Here is a 25,137-nt window from a genome sequence, read left to right on the forward strand (position 1 = left end):
GAGTTTTAGGTTCTTATTTAGTATTTGAGCTCTTGCACCATAAGAAAATTGCAGACAAAATATCTGTTATGAATCATGCCATGATACTTCATCACTGCCCTAAGTGAGTGATTATACTATAGTCCATCTGATCATTTTTTACTGAAACTTCACTACCATATTAAGGCTTACTTTTTGTTTATCTACACATATTTTCTACAAAATTAATTATATTAAAACCTTCAAATGTTCTCTGGGATAGTGGTGATTACTTTTTTTAATATATATATCAACAGTAAAAAATAATTTTCTGACAAACAGTCTTGTCCACTGCTCTGACCGAGGCCAAAAATATTATTTATTATACCAACCCCACCCATAGTATATATTTCATACACATCCAGATTGAGATGAAATAGTACAACCATGTAATTGTGTTTCTGTCAAATATAAATATAACTATTTTGGTTTGTCAACAAACCACTCCACTCAGAGCTCCTATAAATGTCAATTGTTTAAACTATGCATATCAAATTTCTGATATTTTTTGCATATTTAAAGGTGAAAAATGCAAATTAATACTAAATCACTTTATTATAGTCAAATCTACAACATTTGTATTTCAATTTGTGGCATTCTTTCATGTTTCTTTATATGATTAATACATAACCATGAACAGTATTATAAACATGTATAATTTCTCTTTGTTTGCAACCCATTTAAGGACTACAGTAAGTCCCTCTCTAAGTAAGGCAAACCTTTAAAAGAAAAAAAACAATTGTCACTTTATGTAATTAACTCTAGAGAGAGTTAAATAAATTCAAAAAGTACATTACACAGAGGTATCAAAGGCAGAAAAAAGAAAATATAATTAATGAAGCTGTATATGCTATTGTTACATAGCAAAAAAAAAAGGGGGGGGGGTAAAATTTCTCTCTCAATTACTAAGGGTTAAGTAATGCATATTACACAATTTTCATATCTTTAAGCCCCTCAATTAAATTAGGCTTATCCATTTTACACTTTAATCTGTAAAACAGATTAGGATATGTGTAAGATTAAGAGTGCTTCCATGTTTAATCTTCTCAGATAGAAAATCAATGACCAGACATAAACAAAGTCTTTTCATGTCCCATTAAAAATTCATGCACAACAGATCAGAAAAAAAATAAATATTCTTGCAGGTTTAGAATGAATGTCTCGTGCATCTTAACATGCAAAAAGAAAGCATAAGAAGCTAGCGAAAAAAGCAGAACAAAGAGACATTACAATCAATGTACTAAAAATATCAAATTTCCCTTTAAGCTGCAGTTTATTGATTTACTAAGAGCAGGTGTGCATTATGTATTGCCTTTAAAAAGAATCTTAAAAAATATTGATGCAAAAATACAAAACCAAATTTTACCCACCTGCAAAAAAACTTTTGGTTTGTCTGACAGACATGATTCCGTCGGTAAGTCGTCCATTCGTTTACGTTGCTGAGTCTGAATTTCTACATGACCAGATGTAACAATAGAGGAAACGTTTGTTTCAGATGAAAGCTTCTCAGTGTCTGACTCAACTTTATTAGAAACAATAATATTTGAATGTGCCTGACTTTTACCATTAATATCATTAGAAGATGTGTGAGTCACACTGGATTGATTTGATAATATCGGTTCACTGTTAACTCCATTGACTTTCTTTCTACTGGGGATATTTGATTCAGTTTTAATTGAGCTTTCAATACTTGTTTTACGAGCTGAAGAAGCACCTCGGAATTTTTCAGCAGTACTTATGATATCTTCCGCTTTAAAGCTATTGGATTTTCTCGGAATATAAGACCTTTCACCAGTCGCTTCAGTCTTTCTTAAACTATTCCTTTTTTTAATTAAGAAAGATGATGATTTGTCCTCAGGGGTGGTAACTTTAGGTTTCTGATCTGTTCCACTAAAACTAGTCCGTTTTGGAGGAATATTAGGTTTTTCCTCAGAAATTTGAAGCTCTGTGGTCTCAATAGAACTAGTTGAAGATCTAAGTGAGCTAGAACTAGATTTATCATCTGAGAGTTTCCTTGTTTTAGTCCCATCTTTTACTGAAGACTTTGATGTCACAGACCCAAACTGTGAACGCTTTGTGGCCTCCCCAGGCGTTGGTGAGGTTGGAGATTTTGGTGTCCGTGTTCCACTAAGTCGAGAAGTTGAAGTAAGAGTTTTTGGTCTGGAACTCATTTCAGATATATTTCAATTTAGTAATCAACTTAAAAATTATCCATCAGAGTGATGTTAAATTCCAAAAACTAGTTATTTATTCAATTTCCAAAATGTTTTCAAACTTTCTCCAAATTAAGCCAACATGAGATATTTCATTAGGAATTTTGACAATGACAAATGACTACATTACCTCATGCACAAAGACAAAACATATGTTCCAATAAATTACAGTCCAAAAAAAGTTGTGACAAACTAAAAATTGTCCTTGATGAGTAATTACACACTTAATGTATTTAGCCACACACTTTATCCATGAAATTACACCCCCTAGGTATGCACATTCCCTTGGGTGAATCCCTTGAGGCGCTGTCAATTAGATCCTAAATTGGTATCAAAGTTTAATACCTGTCGGACTAGCAATATAACACCGTAATTTGACCTTTACATCATTTAAGTCCTTATAAAGCTGTAAATCTGATACTCCAGATTACACTTATACAATGCACAGGTATCCACTGAATTAAACTTTCGGTCTGAAATTCGAGTCAAGTTTTAAATTGTGTCGAGGGTACACCAGGTGAGAGAGGACGTCACACGATCTAATGTCAGTTTTACATTACAACATTACATAATTTTTGTCCCTCCTTCACGACTTCACTTTCGTTTATGCACTTTCACTTTTCTCCTTTATAATCTTTAAACAAGCACCTGCTAACTAAAGGGAGATAACCCCTATACTGGAGCCCCAATTATCTCTTGTTGACAGTTCAAACAATTTAGTAACTTATGCAAACTAGATTTTTTTATCTCCTCCTGTGTCACAATGTTTATCAAGGTTGACATTTCTAAAAGACATAATTTTTGTCTACTTTTATGTTAATGATATTTTGTGTATAATCTTATATTCTAAGGTGAAATTTTATCAATGAAATGCATCAAAATAATTCCTACCATTTTTACCTAAGAATTTGATATACTGAAGACATTTTTACGATATATATGCAATGCATGCAAAAACATCAGCACCCATTCATTCATGTTCAAGCTCCATTTGTGTGAGTACATGGTAACTTCCTCTTAATTGAATAAATCTCAATGAGCCAGAAAATTGTGCAATTAGTAGGGACTACTTTTGATTTGTGTGTATTGTAATATAATCACATTTGAGACAGAAAGGAATATTGATGTCAAAAGAAAGAAAGGACAACTTAATATTGATATAAAACATTTCTTGTTCTTAAAACACACTTACACACTCTGCGATTTCTCTATCACTAATTAGTGAAAACACAAAAATGCACATCAATTAGCATGCTATTTAGTTATCACTTAAAGACTTCTGAGTTATATTTATGCAATTAAGAGATTTTTTCACAGAGAAGAGAGACACTGACATGAGAGATAATCCCCTCCCAGGTTTGATTGTTAATGTAAATAACAGGATTGAGCAGTCAAGTGAAATTCACTGTTTTCAAGCATAGAATATTTAATACCCTTGTTATAATTTGGTCTTGTTTGGAGATATCTTCCGAACCTTTAAGTAATAGCTCATATATCAATCAGAGTCTGTGGTGTTACATCCCAGCTCCTTTGTTCTAACAGGGGGGATCTGAGCTGGATCACCCCTACCAGATCACACCAGTTTGAGTTTCTTTGTTATGCATGCTTTCCTTTGTTCTGTAACATTTTGGGGGGAATGTCAAATCCACTATAAAACTTATGTTTAATTATACGGAAAAGACTATCTATCAAAATTCAGGTAGAAAAAATCCGGTGTATATGCTGTGATTCGAACTCAAGACCTTTAGCATATCAAGCCACGACACATACCACTTCACCAGGACAACTGGATACGAATTAATAGTAATTTGACTTACTTAAAGGAAGCAAGATCAATTTATAAGTGGGGCGAGTTCTCAAACCTTTATTCAGTGGGGTTTAACCCTTTTTCGTTAATAACATGAATAAGTGAGTTTTCAGACTGATTTTTAACTTTTTCAAAAGTGGGGCGAGTTGGTAAACAAGAGTGGGGCGATTTTTTTATAAAGTGGTGATATAGTGTGGGCCGATTGGCCTGTTGACATTATTTGATATCTACTCATCGTGTTTGAGGGTCATTAAGGGTATACATCATACAGTAATATATAAAGTATATTATAATGGTTGTGTGGCATTCTAAACTAGATTTTATGAATTGTAAATGGTTTCCCATCTAATCTAAAACAGCTGGGATGTTAAATAGTTATCCCATTAGGACTTGGTGTGTCAGTGTTAGATCACCCTCTGGCCTCCGGCCATTGGGGTGATCTTACACTGACACACCGCGTCCTTGTGGGAATAACTATTAAAGAACCACAACCTTGGACAATACTAGTCAATAAGGATTGGAGTTGAAAGCACCCATCACATGCAGGGTTTCAACTCACAATCTCAGTCAGTTGACAGGCTAGTGATTCAATCTAGATGAACTGCTTAGACCACTCTCCCACTGATCAGGCATTTTCTCAGATAATGAGATGTCTACAATGTAATGGCAACTCATGTTATAATAAAATAATACAAATTTTACCTAATTCTTATGGAAGTATCCATTTTCTCTTACCTATAAAATGGGCTCTTGCCACTTGCCTTTTCAAAACTGGTCTCATTCAAATTTTAAAAGTTATAATTTCTAATGAGGGAATCATTGAAATTATTTGAATAATGTCTTCTGATCTCATTAAACAAAAGTGAGGTAGAGAAAACTTTTTGATCCACCCTTCGATTTGGAAACTGGTTCTGGAAAGTGATTTTAAAAAGTTTATTTATTTCTGCAAAGTCATAATTGATTTAAGTCTTCATGATGAGGCAATTATTTCTGAAAAAAAATTGTTATATTATATGTTTATACAATGTACTTCAAAAATAATGAATGTATGGAAGAAAAATTATCTTCATAATATATACCACAAACTTGGTTATCTAAATATACTTTTTCATGTTTATAATGCATTACAATTTAAATTTGGAGTCAATTCTGTTATCAGAACTTAAATATAGTTGTATATTTATAATCTTTACTAAAGAAGAAACCATATAGCTTTTTAAAAAAAAAAATAAAGGATACAAAACTCTTCATTAGACCATGTATTTTAAAAGTTTTTAAAGTTAAATCCTCATTTGTGTTTAAAAAGATATTCAGCAAAAAAAATAATTTAAAGGCAAAAGGGAAATAACTCCAGCAAAATCAGGAAGCATTAACTTATCTGCAATAGATTTATTCAACCAAGATTTAATACTTATTAAAATATCTCAATCCAATGATATATCTATTAAATATAGGGTCAAAAAAAACAAATTAATTATATCTTTGGTATATCTCTAACACTTAAAGTGTTTAAGTATTCAGATTTCACACACAGTATACTTAATGAACCATCTGTATACTGAAAGATCTAATTTCACTAATATTTGATTTCAAAACAAGTTCTTTAACTTGAACTTAAATAGACAATGGTCAGAATATGTGTTTCTGTTGTGGTATTGATGTAAAACTACCCAAACACTATGTTTAACTTCTTACATGTAGTATAATTACCAAAAAAATACATCAAATAGCATGTTGTTTATCATTTAAAGATGTTCAATCCAACAATTTTTATACAATTCAGAGATATTTTCACATTTTAGAGATAACTTGGAACGGCTTTAAATTTGTGTTAAATTCTGATTCAAATTACAGAATTATGTAATAAGAGCTAGTTGATATTTTTTTCAACTTTGAAGACAAAATAAAATGTGTGCCAGAAATACAGCTGTATTATTATCTCTTTAAATCTGCATTTTGCATCACTTTTTCTCCAGCATTGTATAAGTGGGAATAGGAAGAAAGATAATACTGTCAATAAAACATACATATCAAGATACGTATATCTTTGATGCATAAATCATACACCATATCATATTTTCTTTTTGGAAATCAAAACATCAGAAGCAATTCACCAAAACAGGATATGTAATGTTGATAACCTAAAAATTTCTTATTAAGGTGGTAAAAGCTTGAAAGATATACAATCAATCTAATACTGAGAGATTTTGAAAAACTAACAACACCATGGCAAAAAAAAGTACATAAATACTCAAAAGCAATGTTGAAATAGTTCATCTGGCAGACTGAGTGCACTCACATCTGGAAGTTGGCAAAGCCAAAACAAAAACAGGCAAAATTTATTTTTAGGAAATAAGTTCTAGTACAATTTATTATGAACTAGAAGACCAATAAAATATATCAATTAAATAATGCTAGGACTGGAGCCCTGTCTTCTAGGGGTGAATCCCAGTTTTTGAAGCGCTGAGGGACCACTTCATTAACATCAAGACTTAAATAGTGTACAAACATTTCAAACATTTCAAATTTCTATATTTGGCTGTGAAATGGCTATATCACAGCATGAGACTGTCATAACACAACTCTATATCTCATTAAAATATATTTATCAACAAATAAAGAAATGTGTTAAATATTTCTTCATCCCTACTTCATATTGTGTTCCCCTACTTGTAAAAGTATTCTGGTTTCATGCATAAGAACATTTATATTGAAAAAAGAACTATCAGTGTACTGTATACCCAAACACATTAAGATAAGATTTCACAAATATTTCATTTCAACGAGTACTTAAAATTAAATTGTGATTAAAGTCAGAAAATGTGTTTTTCGTTGCACTTTAAAACACAACTGGATTGCACTTTAAGACAGTTGGTACTTGAACCCTTACAAGTGTTTAATTTCATGCAGTGCAGCTTGAAAATAATAAACATTCTTTAGGTACTGAAATCAAGATTGCTCAGATAAAACAGATTGCAATGAATTCTACTCAAACTTGAGTCTGCACCAAAATCTTTTCCAACTTAACTAGTCCAAAGACATATTCAGAAATGTTCCTTATAACGTTTGCAAAAATTTACTAGTCTGAATAAAGTTTAACCAGTCTGAGGCATAAGTATAGTGACTGACGCTGCAGGCTGAAAACCAGGTATGAACCATTTGTAACTTGAGTATGTTTTAAGCATTTGCTCTGTGCTGTACAATGCCTCATGGGTTCAGCTAACTTCAGCATCAATAAACCTTTTTTCATACCACTGAATAAAGGATTTCCTACACTTCATGGAAAACAACTTTTGAAATTCAAAAGTACAGTAAATTCAGGAATTTATTATTGTAATGTTTTAATAAATGAAAAATGTCTAACAGCAATATGTTCTCAATAATAAGAACTTGCATTCATAATTTTTTTCATTTTTGCCTGAGGTCATTAGAATTCGAAATAACAAAATGCACACATTTATTTCCGAATTTACATTAGTACAGTCCCTTAAATTTCCTATTTTCTCAGTAGTCTTGTAAAATACAATAAGAATAAAAACTAACAATCAAAAGAATAGTCACAAGATAGACATCTTTGATGTTTAAATTACATACAATATCAGATTCTCTCTCTAAAACCAACAAATGACAAATCATAAACCATCAACTAAAATATGACACTCGAGTTTGAAAAACTGTAAACCTCATCTAATTGTTTAGAAAAAAACAAGATAAAACTATCGAATGACCATGTTCTGTGCAACAAAAGCCTTAATTTACCATTAACAGCATTTTTATGCATGTTATGTTACAGAATATTTGACACTGTAAGATGAATCTCATTTCTTTTTTGCATGTCCTTTTATTATGCTGTTTTTTATCATATATCTTTTGAAAGAAGATTCTAATTTCTATTTCCTGTGAATTCATGTGTGTTATTAATGTTACAAAAAATCTCAGTTTGGAATAATAAAATTTAATGATGTGTATATGATGGAAGGAGATGTATAAAGCACTTAGGTATTAGATGGTATCACATGAAGAGACCTCCAAAACAACATGTAACTCAGGTGGAAGGGTATCAGACATCAAGTTTTGTATGTCCACGAAAAAATTCATATGCCAAACATGCTCATTTACCAAGGATAATTTTACAAATCTTAATTTGAAATGAAGAACAAAAAAACTCATCAAAAATCAAATAATAATAGCTTGTTTTCAGTTTCAGTTTTCAGCAGAGGTTTTGACATAATGCTAGATTAACATTGCTTTTATATTTGACTAGAACATCCTTAAATTTATAGACGATGGAATAGGCAATTAAGAACATCCTTAAATTTATAGAGGATGGAATAGGCAATTAAGAACATCCTTAAATTTATAGAGGATGGAATAGGCAAGAACATCCTTAAATTTATAGAGGATGGAATAGGCAATTAAGAACATCCTTAAAGGAGTAGGTCCGGTAAGGACAGATTTTGGCCTCAAATTTCAGGTTCATCTGACGAAAGATTTTGACCACTTTTTAAACACTTAAGTGTCTATTTCATTTGAATCAATTAGTTTATATGAAAGATTTTAACTGATTTAGTCATTTAAAACGATCCGATTCAAGCTTAAATATGAACAATCTACCAAATATGCCGAAAAATGTCACTTTTCAGATGATTTTTGTCAAAAATGAAAGTGGCCACATCCGTGTTCATCCTCAACCTTTATATATGTTATGTATTATCATAAAATACAACTTACATTTCAATATTAAGGATGAACACGAATGCGGCCACTTTCGTTTTACATGAAAACCGTCTAAAATTTAACTAAAATGCTAGAATTGTGAAGATTTCAGTAATTTAGCATGACTTAATGGTGCTAGTACCCGATATATGTGCATTATGATTATATTGTCAAAAACAGCCCATATTTATGTAGCAGAAGCATTCTACTGTCCAATAAATAACTAAACGTTTACATTTTAACAATTTTGTAAAACTGCTATATTTTGGGGCCAAAAAGGGGTCTTACCGGACCTACTCCTTTATAGAGGATGGAATAGGCAAGAACATCCTTAAATTTATAGGGGATAGAATTAACTATTGTTACATACAATTTGGATTATTTGGCTTATAAATAACATATATTCTTGAACAGTTATAAGACACTCAACATAATAACAATCCACAGTATGCTAATGACTATAGAACTAAGAGCTTCAGGACTTACAAAAGTTCATTTTTCTAAAGTTTCGTTGACGAGAGGCGATGACTATTCATGAAGACCAAAGACTTTTGTTGAATTTGAAAACAGACTTAAAATTGAAAGGCCTAAAAGAAAATAAAGCATTTTTTTTTTACAGAAGATAGAAAAGAATATGTGGGGGCTGTACCCTTTTTCAATTCCTTTAGAAAAGCCATGGGCATATTTGTGTTTAATTTAAATAGTACTTATAAAACCATGATTACGTCTTAATTATGTATAAATTGTAATCTGGTCTGTTTAGGTATTTGAAGTAACAAGTTTATATGACATAACATATAGGAATCAGAATCGGATATATACTGTAGTGACTAAATAACTGTACATGCATAATATTTATCAAATTTTCTTCAAATAACTGCATATTATTTTTTTATTACCTAGCAGCAATCAAAGGGAGATAACCTTGTCTTTTTAATAAAAAATAGTTAAAAAATATATTTAGTATCAAAATTAATTTTATAAGTGAAAGTAGCTGAATAATATGTGCATTTTGATTTTCAAGGTCAAATACAGGAACAAACAAATTCTTCATTCACCATGACAATGAGAATGCCTTTCAAAAATGTACTGAAAAACTTTCAATATGCATTCATTACATAATAGTTACATAAATTATTAAAAAATCATAAGATTCTCAACATGAAGTCTGTACAAATACAAAAACAAACTTCTCTCTTTCAACAAAACAGGAAAACCCTGAACTTGAAGAAACTATCAATAATTGTGAACAATAAACCTCATTTATCTCAATAAACATTATCTACTAAATAACCCCTCTACTTCAAACATATTCTTCAATACCACATTAAATTACTATCAATCTCTTGTAAATTACCTTGAATACCTAACACTTAAGTAATACACAAATATGTAACTGTTATTATGCAATTTAATCGAAATCTTAATTTCCCCCTGTAATCTTGCTTGCAGGCGCCTGGGTCCACACTTATGTAGCTTTTGTTGACAATGATGATGATGGATCGGTTTTAAATGCCTATAGCCAGTGGCAAGTATTACATGCATATCATCACAAGAATATATTAATGAAATTTTAATTTGAACCTTGCTCTGTATTAGACCCACATACCGAGTTGGATTTTTAATATGCTTATTAAAAATTCTGTCATACCTGGACATATTGCAATTTTAAGCCAACAAGTTCTAACTCCTAAATGCAAAAGGCTTGATAGATAAACACCAAATATAAACTTTCAAATCTTAGAATTGACACTACCAAGAATACATGACATCCTGCTTTAGGCTTAGCACACTAACCACTGAGGATCACAGAACAGATTTTTTTAAAGGAATTTAAACTAAACTTTATACATGGACTTTCAGATCCCCTCAATATTTGATATTGGTTTTAATAAAATATTTGATATTGTGTTTTAATATGTCAATTTGTCCCTATTTCATTCTCAAGAGTGATAAGCCCTACATTAGTGTCCCAATGCATACTCCTGACCACAACTTGCCTAGCCATACCATTTTTGTCAAGCCCTACAAAATCCTGGTGCTTAACATACCCCATGAACAATAGATCTCTGTATTCAAGGTGATAAAATCGTTCACTTGTAAATGCATTTCAATCTGATAAGCTTATTAGCAACTACATGTAACACATGCATTGCGTAGAAAAGCAAACAACTATGCACGATCAGATACACTTATAAGTGTGCATGAATTCAACTTCCGTATTTATCTTAACAACATGTTTAAACACTTAAACTACATCTTAAAAGGACTACTGTTAACATTATTGTTTCAAAATAGGAAAGTCACGACCACAAAAAATGCCAACGAGAAGGAGAAGAAACCACAAATGTAAATATGTGCCAGTTTGTCTGGTAGTAAGTGGTGAGGACTGATCGATCAACAGTTTTATCAGTACAAAATACATCAACCACTAATTATCAGTACGGCAGTCAATATGATCATTAAACTTGTATTTGTCACTGGATAAATGTTGAAGGGTGCGAAAATTACAACTATGGTTAATGAAGAAATACAATTCACAAGTTTTTAACAAATTAAAGTGCTGTTTATTTATGAGTCTTATTCTATAAAATTCCAAAGGATACAGGGAACGGGAGGAGGTCAGGCTCAATAATTATTTTGAATAAATGGTGAATGTGTCCATGGGACACAGATGATGCCCCCTCTTGCATATCATATAAAGTTATGAAGGGACATAACTGAAGAACAATAAAAGAGATGCTGCCCAAATTTGTACAAAATGATCTGATTTCTTGTGGTAAGGCCAATTAAAATTATTTGATAGATTTTCATCCCCGCCCGCCCCTATGAAATCGGCCCGCCCCAAATTTTTTTATTTCATAAAACTTACGATTTCCGGATTTTGTTCATTTCCGTTACCGTTAACTGTTAAAATTTCGTTTCATTCAAAGCTTCCTGTTTCAAATTTCGGTTTTCTACCTCGGGTTAATCTAACCAAAATGATTAAGTCGACATATTCTGCTGCTCTATGATGACAACATCATCTTCCGAGAGTAAAGATTGATTACGAGAATGACATGAAATATTCGTGTTACGAGAAACACTCTGTTTCCAAGACCGCAAATCACGGTATGTCACAAATTTCTGTGATTAGAAAACTGCGGATTTTTTTATTTATGCAATGGCTTTGTGTCAGGAAATTTAAACCGTGAATGATATCCAAAGCGCAAGATTCGTGGAAACCATTGATACAGAAAACATGACTGGATTAAAGATATTGAAACACAAGCACAAACTTGTTAGATTTATGACCGTATTTTGAATTTAAAAAGTCGACTAACATACGCATTTTATTTTTATGTTGACAAACAGCAAATGTCCCAATACACATAAAAGAGTCATTAAACAACAACTTTTTTTTTTATTAAGTTCAAGTTTTACATGGTAATTATATTTTCATCTTGCATTAGTACCAAGTTACCAACCCAATTATTTCAACACTGTTCAAGTTTTCATTTTATTCTGTACTCATAATAAATGTGTTGCATACCAATGCATTTGCTTCATTTTAATGGAATACAAACCATCGTTTTGAAACCCTAATACATTTAGTGAAGGTAGTCCAACTGAAGAGAGCATTTCTCACACGTTTTTGTTGTTTAGTTTTTAAAGCCACAATTAGATAGTATTTATTTAAGGATTTGAAAAATTATGTAAGATTCCTCATACTTGTGTATTCATGATATAAGCTTATCATTACACTTGCATATATGAAGAACTCGTCACAAAAGGGTTTCATATGAAATAAAATTTAAAAAATAAAATCCTCCCACCCACCCCATTTTTTTCAAAAATTTGGATGAAAATCTACTAATTAATTTTAGTTGGCCTAATATATTGTGTATGAGTAAGAACTTTATACACTTGATCTCTCTAAAAATTCAAATTTCGAAATCAGATATTTTTTTCCTAAAATGTAATATAAATTTTGTTGCCTATCATGAAGTTTAACATAACCTGAAAGCTGATAGACCTTGTCAAATTTCTATGAATAAAACTGTCCATAAGTTTTTGAGTACATTCTCAGATATCTATCTCAACTTTATGGTAATTTCCATCCCCTTGAATAAATTTAACTTTAGATGAATTAAACATTTGAAAATGATTTTTAAAACATGTAAAAAATCTCACACATTTGAATTCATCTTAACAAATCTTTGAAGCTTGGGTTATAAAAAAAAGTTCGCATTTTGACCATTCATAACGTTACACTTGAAATCTTAAGAATTTAACGGGACCAAGTTAATAGTCCCAATATAATGTGCTCTTAACGTGATATCATTTTTAAATGGTCCTTAATATCTCATTGGTAAATATGTATTAAATCTTCAAACCCCACACATAATAATTATAAAGGATAAAAAAGATGTATGACTAAATCAGAATTTAAAAAATAATTTCAAATAAAAGACCCAAGTTTTAAATTTACAAGATCAAATATTAAAATTTCCAACTTTAAAGTACATCTTTATAGTTTTGAACCCACACTTCTGAGAAATTAATAATATCCCAGGTTTTGGAAAGACCATTGCTTTCAGTAATATTCAAAGACAATTTTTTAAGCTCTACAAAATTTGAACCTTAAATTAGTCAAACAGTACATTGTACTTTAATTTTATCAGTACAAAATGTGAAAATGTATATAAACATCACAATTTTTAAACCTTGCTTTTTTTTTTTTTTCATCAGTTACTTAAAGTGCATAATCAGATGCATACGAATTACATCTCACATTTAAATGCTGATAAAAAGTGAAGATTTAATGGAATCACTTTTAATATAGTACATGCAAAACATATAAACACAGAGGGGTTGGAAAATTCCATTACTATGAATGGAAATGTAAGTTAAACTCTTACTTGTATACCAGTGGCCACATCAAATATAGTCCCTAAACAGATCCTTAAAGAATGTATTTTAGTTTCTTTGATCTAAAAGTAGATATACTTTACTTTAACCATGTTAACTTGTCTAAAATCCCAGATCTTTAACTACTCTGTAGCCATATTAAATACATGTATGTATGTATATTATAGAGTTCATTTTGACTTGAACATATTATCATATTTTGCTCAATTACTGTATCAAATTCAAATTTTCCTTGACTTTATGACAACAATATGACTCCTTCGAATGAGTCTCCTTACGATTAACTTTACTTCCCAGTTTAAGAATTAGCATTTATTGATGCACAATGTATATGCATAAACCTTACGGTTATTGACATATATTAATAAATAAACAAGAATGTGTCCATAGTACACGGATGCCCCACTCGCACAATCATTTTCTATGTTCAGTGGACCGTGAAATTGGGGTCAAAACTTTAATTTGGAATTAAAATTAGAAAGATCATATTATAGGGAACATGTGTACTAAGTTTCAAGTTGATATAACTTTAACTTCATCAAAAACTACCTTGACCAAAAACTTTAACCTGAACTTCGCACTATCATTTTCTATGTTAAGTGGACCATGAAATTGGGGTCAAAACTATATTTTGGCATTAAAATTAGAAAGATCATATCATGGGGAACATGTGAACTTAGTTTCAAGTTGATTGGACTTCAACTTCTTCAAAAACTACCTTGACCAAAAACTTTAACCTGAAGCGAACAGACGCACAGACGGACGGACGAACGGAGGCACAGACCAGAAACATAATGCCCCTTTACTATCGTAGGTGGGTCATAAAAATAATCCTTTTCTTCAAATACATTGTCATTCATTTTAATTTGTGTAAATCCTGGTTTAATGACCCAGCTTTATATTCTTAAAATGAAGAAAACCAGCAAAGACCAAGATCATCATCCTGACTTTGGACATGCATATAAATAATATGTAAACACTGTCATTTGTAAAATAGACAAAAGTTTGTTTTTTGGTTGCTGTTTCATTATAGTTTACATTAAAGCTCTTTAATAATCTTTAATCTTGATCAATGAGACCTTATTAAGCTTGTTAATTAGTAAATACTTGAAAAGTATCAATGAGCTAAAACATCTGAAGTTGCTTCATTCATAGGTTTCACTCTGTAGTGTCTACATCTCTAGCAAAAACAAAGTTTCTTGAAGTTAAACTGACCCAAGCATGTCATACCATCTGTTTATTAAGCAAACATTGAATGAAATTCTTCAAAATTTTAATAAAGAAATGTTTGTGATAAAACTTAAGCCTTTTCTCTGTAACATTTTCAAATTAAAGTCATGTTTATGAATTTAACATTATATTAAAAACAAGCCTCCCTTTCATGTTCCTAGTATTCATTTCAATTACAAATGAGAATGAAACTTTGAATAAGACCTTTCATATTATTGTAGCTATTTAGATAAAAGTCAATTTCAAAAGTCAATGATACACCAGTTAAATCAAACATGCCAAGGGTTATAATCGCTGGATACAGCAAATTCGTTCCTATTTAATTCTTCGTTGCCAGATTATGTTTATATTTGCCGATAGTGATATTATAGGACAAACAATTCTCGGACTTTCTCTTTCAGCTATATTTATCTATATGTTTGTGGACATATCAGTCCGTTGACACAGTCATTCTGCTACATAGAGCAATGGAAATTTTAATCTTAAAGTTCACACGTTACTCTTTGTATTCCAGATAAATGGCTATCATTTATATAGGGTTCTAAATGAAATCCAAACTATTTGAAGTCACACAGTTCTTTATAATCTGGATGTCAAAACTATTTTAATATAAGATGACCTATATTGACATTCATAGCTTGACCAAGATGTGTCCATATCAAATATCCGATGTTGGAATTTAAACAGGTGCCAAACATCTCTCATAGCTATATTGGGCTCCCGAGTTTCTTTCTTTTTTTCTTTTTTTTTTGAAAATCTCCCTCTGAAGACCATGGAAGTTATAATTAATCTTTAACTGCTATTATGAAGGCAGGGTTTGAAATAAGCAGGGGCCCGTGACTGACCCCAATGGAATTGGAGTGGGTTACTAAAATTTCTGCTTTTCTTGTATAGGACTGTATATGTGGAGTAGGACTACAAAATTTGAACTTCAATCCCTGAAAGGAGGAGAAAAATTGTCATATTTATATTGAAAGGTTACATTGTATTGTCAGCTCAGTAGGCCGAACACACGGTAGTAAGTGAGTAAAACATTATCATCAAGAAGGTTTGATGCAAAACTTTTGGAAAGCCAAAGTGAATAGTGTTTAAATTTTCCTCTGAAACCAAAAAGACTACACTATCTAAGGTCAACTTTGCCTGTCGGGTAGTTGGAACAAGACAATTACTAAATAGAGACGCCCCCCTGGCAAGACTCAGCTGAAGTCTGTCAACTATTGACCCCATGAGAAAAAGCATTTACAAGTTCACAGTTTGTTTGTCCAACAATTGACAATACATGTTTTTTTGTCATTGTCCTTCATCAATTGTCATTTCATTTTTACAAGTCTCAAATTCAAATGATACAATTACCTTATAAATGAAAAACATATGACTGTTGTCATCTTTTATAATAATTTTCAAGTGATTATCAAACAAAATCAAGAGTGTATTATTATGTTTCTATTGTTTAAACATTATTCAATATTAAAAATCCTAATTGTTCTGATTATTAAAAATAAAAATACTACAGCGGAAAGGAAACAATTTTTTTTCATATCAAAGGCTTTGAACTTTTGGACTAGAATGTAACCTTTATGAATGTATTATATATCAATATGTTTGATGAACTATTGTTGATGTGCTGAAAGTCAAGTACCTGTATCCTGCAGTTTAAAGTTATAGTTCCAACTGTGAAACTTTACCTCAGACAAAATGTACATGTAAGCTAAAATCTATATGAATGCTACATGGACATCATATGTTACATTTTTTACATTTTTGATTTGGATGAGTATAAATACACCATATTGCTATTTTCCCCCCATTACTGGATATCACACAGGTTCCCGTTAAATTTTGACGTCATAAAATAAAATATCTGATGCCACAATGGAAAAGTGATTTTTCTATGCGTCAAAAGTTCAAGCAGCCGGGTGACAGCCGGGATTAGCAATAAGGTGTATTTGCAAATGCAATATTGCACAGCTACATGCCTAGCTTCTAATCTATGTATTTTCAAACCAAACTCATTTCTTTCTTTCAATAATTTTCATAGTTTCTAACTCTGCATACATGTATGTACAAATTAAATCTTAAATGTCCTTTAGTAAAAAATGTTTTTGATGTATCATAGATGTACATGTAGGTTACCAGCGTGACAATGATAAAAACTGACAACAAAGGTCGCAAGATGACTATTCTGGACCTGTAATCAAAGTAAATGTCTGTGCATGGACCACTCAACACAAAAAAGAGGAACATGTTATTCTTAATCATCATACTCATTCTGAGACAGTTTTATAATCAAGTCGCAATAACTAAACTGCATTCTGAATTATGGCATAAACGGGATTAAACCTATTTCAGTTATTTTTTGTAGGGTGTGGATCGGTTTTAACAGGGCCACATCTACAGAATCAAAAGCCAAAGAAATAAAGAAAAAAAAGTATTTAATAGAGAATACCTAATGGGGTGTTATATGTATATGAAATATCACTAAAAGATAAAAAGAAAACTACTACTATGGGGGAGTTAGTTTTACCTTGTCTACCAACCGGGGTCTATCATAGTAAAAAGGAATATAAAAATGAAAGCTACCCTCCTGAGCCTCATATATAGATCATTAAGAATTTGTGCATGTTAGTGAAATGACCTTTGTTTGATCTGACTACTTGTTGGTGTACCATACAAATGTGACTTTGATAATACAGGAGACACATGACGCACGTCGACTGAACATGATCCTCTATGTGCAGACCCAGCCATGCAGGCTACACAAAAAGGACTAATCTTACCTTTGATGAGTTTTTACTTTGAAAAGAGAAACATAACCTGAGTCTCATTCATATAACCAGTTAACTCTTCAAAAGACTAAACCATGTTCTGATTTATAGCGTAGACCTACCATAGATACTCGCTCATATTTTGGTATTAAATTTGGGTATAGAATAATGGATTTAAGAAGGGGTACCGACTTTATGGAGCGACACACTTAGGTGCCAGGGTAAAAAAAATCTTAGTCTACAGGTTAAAGAAAGACATTTAAGTCTGATGCAAGTTCTCAGATGTCAAAATATTTGAGGATTGAAGCAAGAAGACAAAACAAATTGCTAACTGGATGTCACTACTATTCTTAATTCATTTAATAAACAATCTAACCCAAAATTTCCAGTACTTTTGTCCTTAGCTATAGCGATTTTTTAAGCAAATTTAGTGAACATGTCTCACCTACGAACCTTTCATTTTCTGGAAGGGATATATGTCTACTTTTTCAGTTATCTTGTTCTTTAAAATTCTTGTGAAACCAAGTACTTGTTTCATAAGTGAAGTGACAAAACTAGTTTGTTTCAATTGAAAATTAAGGAAAAACATTCAGTTTCAAAAGTTATTCTTGTTCCTGTTATGTTATCCAGAACCCCTCTCCCACAAAAGATAGTTGTTTTTAAGTTATTGTGATGTACATGTAGTAAAGTGTGTTGACAATACTACAAAAAAAAACGCATGCTACTGTTGCAAACAAGATGACTGATCATGATCCCTCTATGAACCAACCCAAATAACAAAACAACCGAGAAAGGCCAAATCTATCGTTTGACGAGGTTGTTTAAGGTTATGTTTATTCCGAAAAGTTATGTAACCTGTTATATGTATTACTGGGAACACCCATAAAGTGTTAAAGTAATGTACAATTAGAATACACTCATCCATTTTATTGTTGGATCACCGAATTCTCTTATTACCCTATAAAAGATGGATATTTGTATCAAATTTCCAATAACAGAAATATCGATTCCTACCTTGTGGTATCTGGATAATAAAATTTCTCCTCCCGTTTTCCTTAATTTGATTGGTCCAAAAGATTCAGATTTATGTAATTTACAGTTTTTCTTGGCTTTAGCGGGAGAACTGGCCTCCTCTGAACTTGTTGATCCCCTGTTATTGTTTACAGTCACTTGTACGCCATTATAATCCCTAGATTGTGTGTCTGTTGATGAAATAGACAGATCATCGGGTTCTTCAATGCACAGAGAAATGTCTAAAAGTTCTGACGATTCTGTTAGTTCTTCATCCGATTCTATAGAATTATCTAAAACTAGTGACACCTCAGATCCCTTCGATTCATTATTATTGTTATTATTTTTGGTGGCTGACATTTGTTTTTTAGCATCCTCAAACGAATGTTTACAATTTATGGGTGATTTTAAACTCTCGTTATCTGACTCAGACTTTTTCCTCACACTATTCCCGGACATATTTAGTTGATCACCATCGGTCAAGGAAACTTTCCTTAGTTTTTTCAAATGAAGTTTCAGACTTTCATTGGGTACGGTTGTATCTCCCATATTTGTATCTTAACAAGATAACTTCCTGAACACTTGAATAATTGTTATAATCCTGGTCGTAGGTTCATTTCCTTTAAGCCCTAGTTTTATATCGATAGTAAGCGTACAATTAAGTGTAACGAAGTTGTCAATACTTGCCAATACCAGACCCTAATGCTGTCAGGACTAGATATAGCGTAAAATGATGAATTGTTTACTAACTTATATCTCACACATATATTTATAATTTGTTTGATGGAATTTATATCCCTGCAGAATTAATAGCAATAACAGAAAAGATACATGCTGATGTCTCTCTATATTGTTTCTTTAACTAACCTTCAAATGATTGTAAAAACAGAACTAATCCAAATGTCTCAGCAGAATTTCTACCTGATCTTTTGATACTTGGTAAAATTAATTGAATCTACTGTCTTCAGAATGAACTAAACTGGGTCAGAATATTGAACAAATGTTTCACCACAATTTCTACCTACTCGTTTCTATACTTGGTGCTATTAATTGAATTTGCCGTTGGTTTGAAAAAACAAGGTTTGAAATCTGAAGAGTCAAATTTTAACCACAATTTTTCTCTGCTCTTTATAAAACTTGGTAAAATTAATTGAACCTACCAGTCCTGAGAATTAACCAGATCGGAGTTCCTTAAAATCCTTTAAGATTTCAAACAATGCACTACAGCTAGGTCCAAATTAATTAAGATCACAACTTGTCAAACACATCTGTACATTAATTTACATATCCTGTTTATAATTAATTTTATCCTTTTTGGAATCAAACATAAACTATGTGTATCTAAACTGTCTCTATTAACATTAATCCTTCGAAAAGAACACTTCAAATTTTTTTACAATGTCATAAATAAGATTTAAGATGACCTGAAGTGTCCATGAAAATATATCCTTTTTAAAATACTAAATTTAAAGAACACAAAAATCTCTTCCTAATACAGTAGATAAAATTATTACCTGTCCTTATAAAAAGGCCGAATTTAAATTATCCATGAAAATACATCCTTTCATAAACTCAACGGGAAGCATCGGACAATATTTTTTTAACTTCTCAAATAAAGCGGAAAGTTGATTTAAATTCTAGTATCAAATGAAAATTAAATTATTTTCTTAATAAAATCTAATAAAATCCCACATATAGGTATCACTTGTAGAATAACAAAGTAACGGAGATACCAAGTTAAATCCAAATCAAATATCAGGTAATATTGTAATACGATTACAGTGACCCCTTCCTTTCCTTTGAAAAAAACCTCTGCAACTAGTACAACCAATCAGAAATTCATTCAGTAAATGTATAAGATCATCATGAACACCTCCTTTTAAAATCGCATAAAATCACAGAAAATAACCTTGTAAAATATTAGGTCTGTTTACATTAGATTCGGTTTCTATAATTATGTAGACATAAAATTTTGTAGTACATCTTTTTTAAACTCCTTCAGTATTTTAAAAACTTTCCTGAAAACTGAGTCAAGAACTGTAAGCACACTTACAACCAGTCAAATTTGAGCATTAAATATAAGTCCCAGATATATATTGAAAAATTGCTCACACAGTACACCAAATCCATATATAACTCCTAATCATATATATGATGAAAAGTTGTCTTAATTAACTTTCCAAGAACTTGTAGCTTTAAAACAAGCTGCTGAACATATCCACACAACTTAACAATTTCAACTTCCTGATTAGTCTCCAGTTACAACCAGTCCACATAAAACTTCAAATGAATGTTTCTAAACAACATAAATGTACAATAATATCCTTGTTTCTAATCCAATGAATGTCATTCAATATTCTAAAAGTACATTTGTTTTAGTAAATCACATTAAAATAGTCTAGGTTAAAATTGAAAAATTAATCACTGAATAAATTACAACCTGTCTTATGACTTTGAGAGAAAAAAACAAATATAACAATATGAGTTCTCTGAAGCACATGAATTGAATAAAAAGTCCATTTTGTGAGTGTGTGCCCAATTATATTAACGGCAGAAAATATGATACGTCATGCTATTTTCTGCAACTTTATACCTCATTAAAAATTCATCCTATGAAGAAAATTTAAAGGAGAATTAAATTTTCAAATTTCCATTAACAAATTGTCACTAAAACTGTGTCCTAACGACAATCTTGACCGACAGACCATAAATTTTTTTCAATGTTTGTTATCATGTTATCAGAATGTTAGAGAAGAAAACATCTCATATCTGTACAAATCTACAAAATATTTAAGATGAATCAAGGTATCTGTCCAATTATAACAAAATTTAAAACGCAGAAAAACCGCTATAACTCTTTTTAAAAATGACGAAATTGCATCACAAGTGTTTGTTTAAAAGTATAGAATCAACAAATTGATTTGAACTTAAAAATAAGTGAAAATTTCGATAAAAGTTTTCTGCATTTTAAAACTGCATGCAAGGTTCAGCGGTTTTATGGAATTAAATTCTTCTAATACCTAATTACTAGAACACTCAAATATTATGTTGTTCCTCCCAGGCACAAAGTACTTGTGATGTATAATTATACGTTTCTTTACCTAGCCATCATTGAAGTATAAATGAGTACGAAATTTAATGTACCATGTCTTTGAATAATAAGTTTAACAAGTTATCATATAAAACATGAATTACTATACATATAGAGTGATGTTATAATGTATAATTATTTTTTATTTCCATATATTAATACAGATGTATGGCTGGATGAACATTTTAATTACTGTAATTTTTTTAACAAACTACTTTAAACTAAAGGAACTTTGAATTTCTATATATATAACCTTACTGAGAATTTCAAAAGTAGATGTTAAGTATTTGTGTATTTGAGAACCTTATAAAAATAAGATGTTATATGACAGCCAATGAATCTGTGAACTCTCCACCAGAGAGCAAATGACATAGATGTAGGCAACTGTCAGTCAACATATAACCTTCAACAATGAGCAAAACCCCTGCAGCAAGCTATTTCAGGCCAGAAATGAAAAAAAAAAAAGTAAAACAATTCAATCAAGAACACCAACAACCTGACTTATGAACAAATAAATGGGGAATGTGTCCATGGGACAGATGTGCCCCAGCTTACATTAAATATTATAAAGGGCCATAACACAAAAACGGCAAAAATGAAACCCCTCAAATTTGAACTAGATCTGAATTTTAGGCTGTGGGGCAATAATGTCCAAACCATTTAAATCTAAAATTATTCAGCTAGATGTTAAGTGTTGATATGTACTGTTAGTTGCCACTGTCTTGGATTTTTCAGCAAAAAAACTTATGTTATAACAGTATACACCATACTAATCCAGCATCTGTTCTTTACATATAATAATTATATCGATCTATATCAACTAATTACTATGTGTTTACTAATGATTTACAGCTACTATAGTTTCTTTCTGAAGTTCTTATTATGAAATTGTATACTGTTTTCATTCTTATCATAAAGCTTCCACTGATAATTCAGCAAGGTTAGAGGAGTTGTCTCCCTTGTGAAATTTAATATACAGTTTGTTTCAAGCATCTTTGATTATATTTTTGCAACTTTTTTTTAAATCTTATATACATAAACCAATTCAATATGGTCATAGAGATACTGCATTTTTCATCATCTGTTGAGGATTTTATCATTTATTTTTCAGGAAGAACATTCATTCTCATCCTGGTAATGTTTTTCAGTACTTTTGGAGTTTCTAGGCTAGAATTTGAATCTAAAATTTAGGAAATCATCCACCCTCATTTTCCAAAAAGTGGTTGACTTGAATTAAGTCAAAATTATGTGTTCTGGTAGGGGGCATGTTTTTTCTGCTGACTGTTATCTCGTAAATTTTTAAGTAAAAAAATCAGCTTATCATGTCAGTCTAGTACAAAGCGAAGTTCAAATTCTTATAAAATTAACATGTTCTAGTTCTGATATGCAAATAAATGTTGCACTGGACCTTTAATTTCAATTTATCATCATCACCAACATACAAACTCCTTTAACCACTTCTTTGTAGGTATGATCCAAGACTTATATAACTGCAATTCATAATAATATATGTCTAGGAAGGATTACTTATTCCCTAGCAGACTGTAACCTTGTCAACGGGCATGTTAAAATATAGATCTGACTCAGCATGTGTGTCTCGTAAGTACAAAGAAGGGTTAATATCTATATCATATTAACATGTTCTGGACCTGAATATCAAATGTACATGTAGATGTAATATTTAAAACTGAATGTTTAACATCCATCAATTCTATTTTCAGAGACGAGAGATTTCATGCTTAAGTCTAAAGTTAGTTTTTCAGGTGAATCTAAATTTAACAAAATGTTCACCTTTTTTTGACAATTTGAAACATTGAATAAAGAAAAGAGTAAGGAGGAGTTTTTGTATTTCAGACAAAAATCTGAGATATCTCATAAAATATTAAGAAATAAATGGGGAATGTGACCAAGGGACACAAATGATGCCCCTGCTTGCATATTATATAAAGTTATAAAGGGGCATAACTCGATAGAACAATAAATGTGACGCTACACAAATTTGAACTTGATCCAATTTTTGTGATAATAAGCAAAGTGTATATTAGTTTCATAACATTTGATCGAGGCAAACTAAAGTTGAAACAAAAAATTCAGGAATTTTTCAATTTGTCAAGGAGTATAACTCTAGAACTGTTAAAGTGACGCCACCAGAATTCAAACTTGATCTGTGATTTGTGGTAATTAGCATTGAGTATAAGTTCTTAACATTTGGTTGAGGTGAATTAAAATTAGAGAATGGAAACCAACATTGGGACATACAGGACGTACATGTGTATGTACAGACAGACAAGGGTAAAATTAATGCCCATCCCTTAAGGTGGGGGCATAAAAATCAAGAATTATAGCAAAGGCACACCTCTATTGTGTTTTTTTTTGTTTCTCAATATCTGGAAAGTATTTAAGGTTTATGTACACTTCTGTAGCCATTTTTGTACGAACTTTTCAAACAAAAATGGCTACAGAAGGGTACATAAACCTTAATAAAGAACAGAAAGAGGTCCCACTTTACATCAAGATCAAAACAGCCTTTAGCAGTGACATTTAAAACAGTTATTTCATTTGATTGAAACTCATTAATGAAGCTACTGAAGGAACATAGATGATCTACATTATTTACTTAATAAAAATCACTCAGCACTTTCCTCCAAATTGATTGTACAAATTTCTACATTACTGTCTTAATCAAAGTTTAAGATCGTCAACATCTAATGACAAATTGAACCATACATCTACATCTTACATCAAACTGCCTAATTTACATGTATAATGAGATTATAAATCTTTCTTTAACTACATGCAATAAGAAAACGTGGCTATGTCTGACTAATTCTTGATTATGATCATGATGTAAACTTTAAATGACTTAATTTACATGCCTCAACAAACATATTGTTACAAATTGTAGTCTCTTACGTAAAAGGGTCAAGAGGCTCTCAGTTTCCTTCAAAATTTTATCATCCACTTACAGTTATTTACCAGGATTTGTTTACTCAATACATGTTTTTGAAAGTTTATTTTCATTAATTTTATCAGGCATCAGGTTGGCTTTACTTAAGCTAGAGGTCTTGTGGCTTTACTAAGCCCGAGGTCTTTTCAAGACTCTGGTAGGCTTACTGAGCATTTAAGAAGTTTATGAACCAAGACATTATATGAAATTTCAGTGAAAACACTTGTTGAAAGCATCAAAATCAAAATTCAATTTGAATACCTTGTTCAAAATTAATGTCCAATGTAAAACAGAGCATAATATTTATAAAAAGATTGTGATAAATTAGTCAGCTCAACCCTTTTTTTTTAAATAATAAAGAATGATCAATTGTTAATTGCTTTAAAATAACTTCCAGTTTAGGAGAGCAAGTGATATGACATTCATTT

General features: G+C 31.1%; 1 protein-coding gene across 8 annotated transcripts in view; it reads right to left on the minus strand.

Annotated features, from left to right (window-relative positions):
- Window positions 1-21,323, minus strand: part of LOC139527758 (septin-2B-like) — a 55,022-nt gene extending 33,699 nt beyond the window's left edge. For 3 of the 8 annotated variants that reach the window (XM_071323406.1, XM_071323405.1, XM_071323404.1), the window contains exon 1: window positions 18,675-21,174. In XM_071323406.1, the coding sequence (XP_071179507.1) occupies window positions 18,675-19,220 (546 nt within the window). In that variant the 5' untranslated portion in view covers window positions 19,221-21,174. Of the gene's footprint in view, window positions 1-1,388; window positions 3,010-18,674 lie in introns of those variants that run through there. The other 5 variants (XM_071323407.1, XM_071323399.1, XM_071323402.1 and 2 more) reach the window with 5 other exon arrangements.
- Between the last annotated feature and the right edge of the window lie 3,814 nt (window positions 21,324-25,137).

The sequence above is a fragment of the Mytilus edulis genome, chromosome 6 (genome assembly GCF_963676685.1).
Source record: "Mytilus edulis chromosome 6, xbMytEdul2.2, whole genome shotgun sequence".
In the NCBI taxonomy this organism is placed as follows: Eukaryota; Metazoa; Mollusca; class Bivalvia; order Mytilida; family Mytilidae; genus Mytilus; species Mytilus edulis.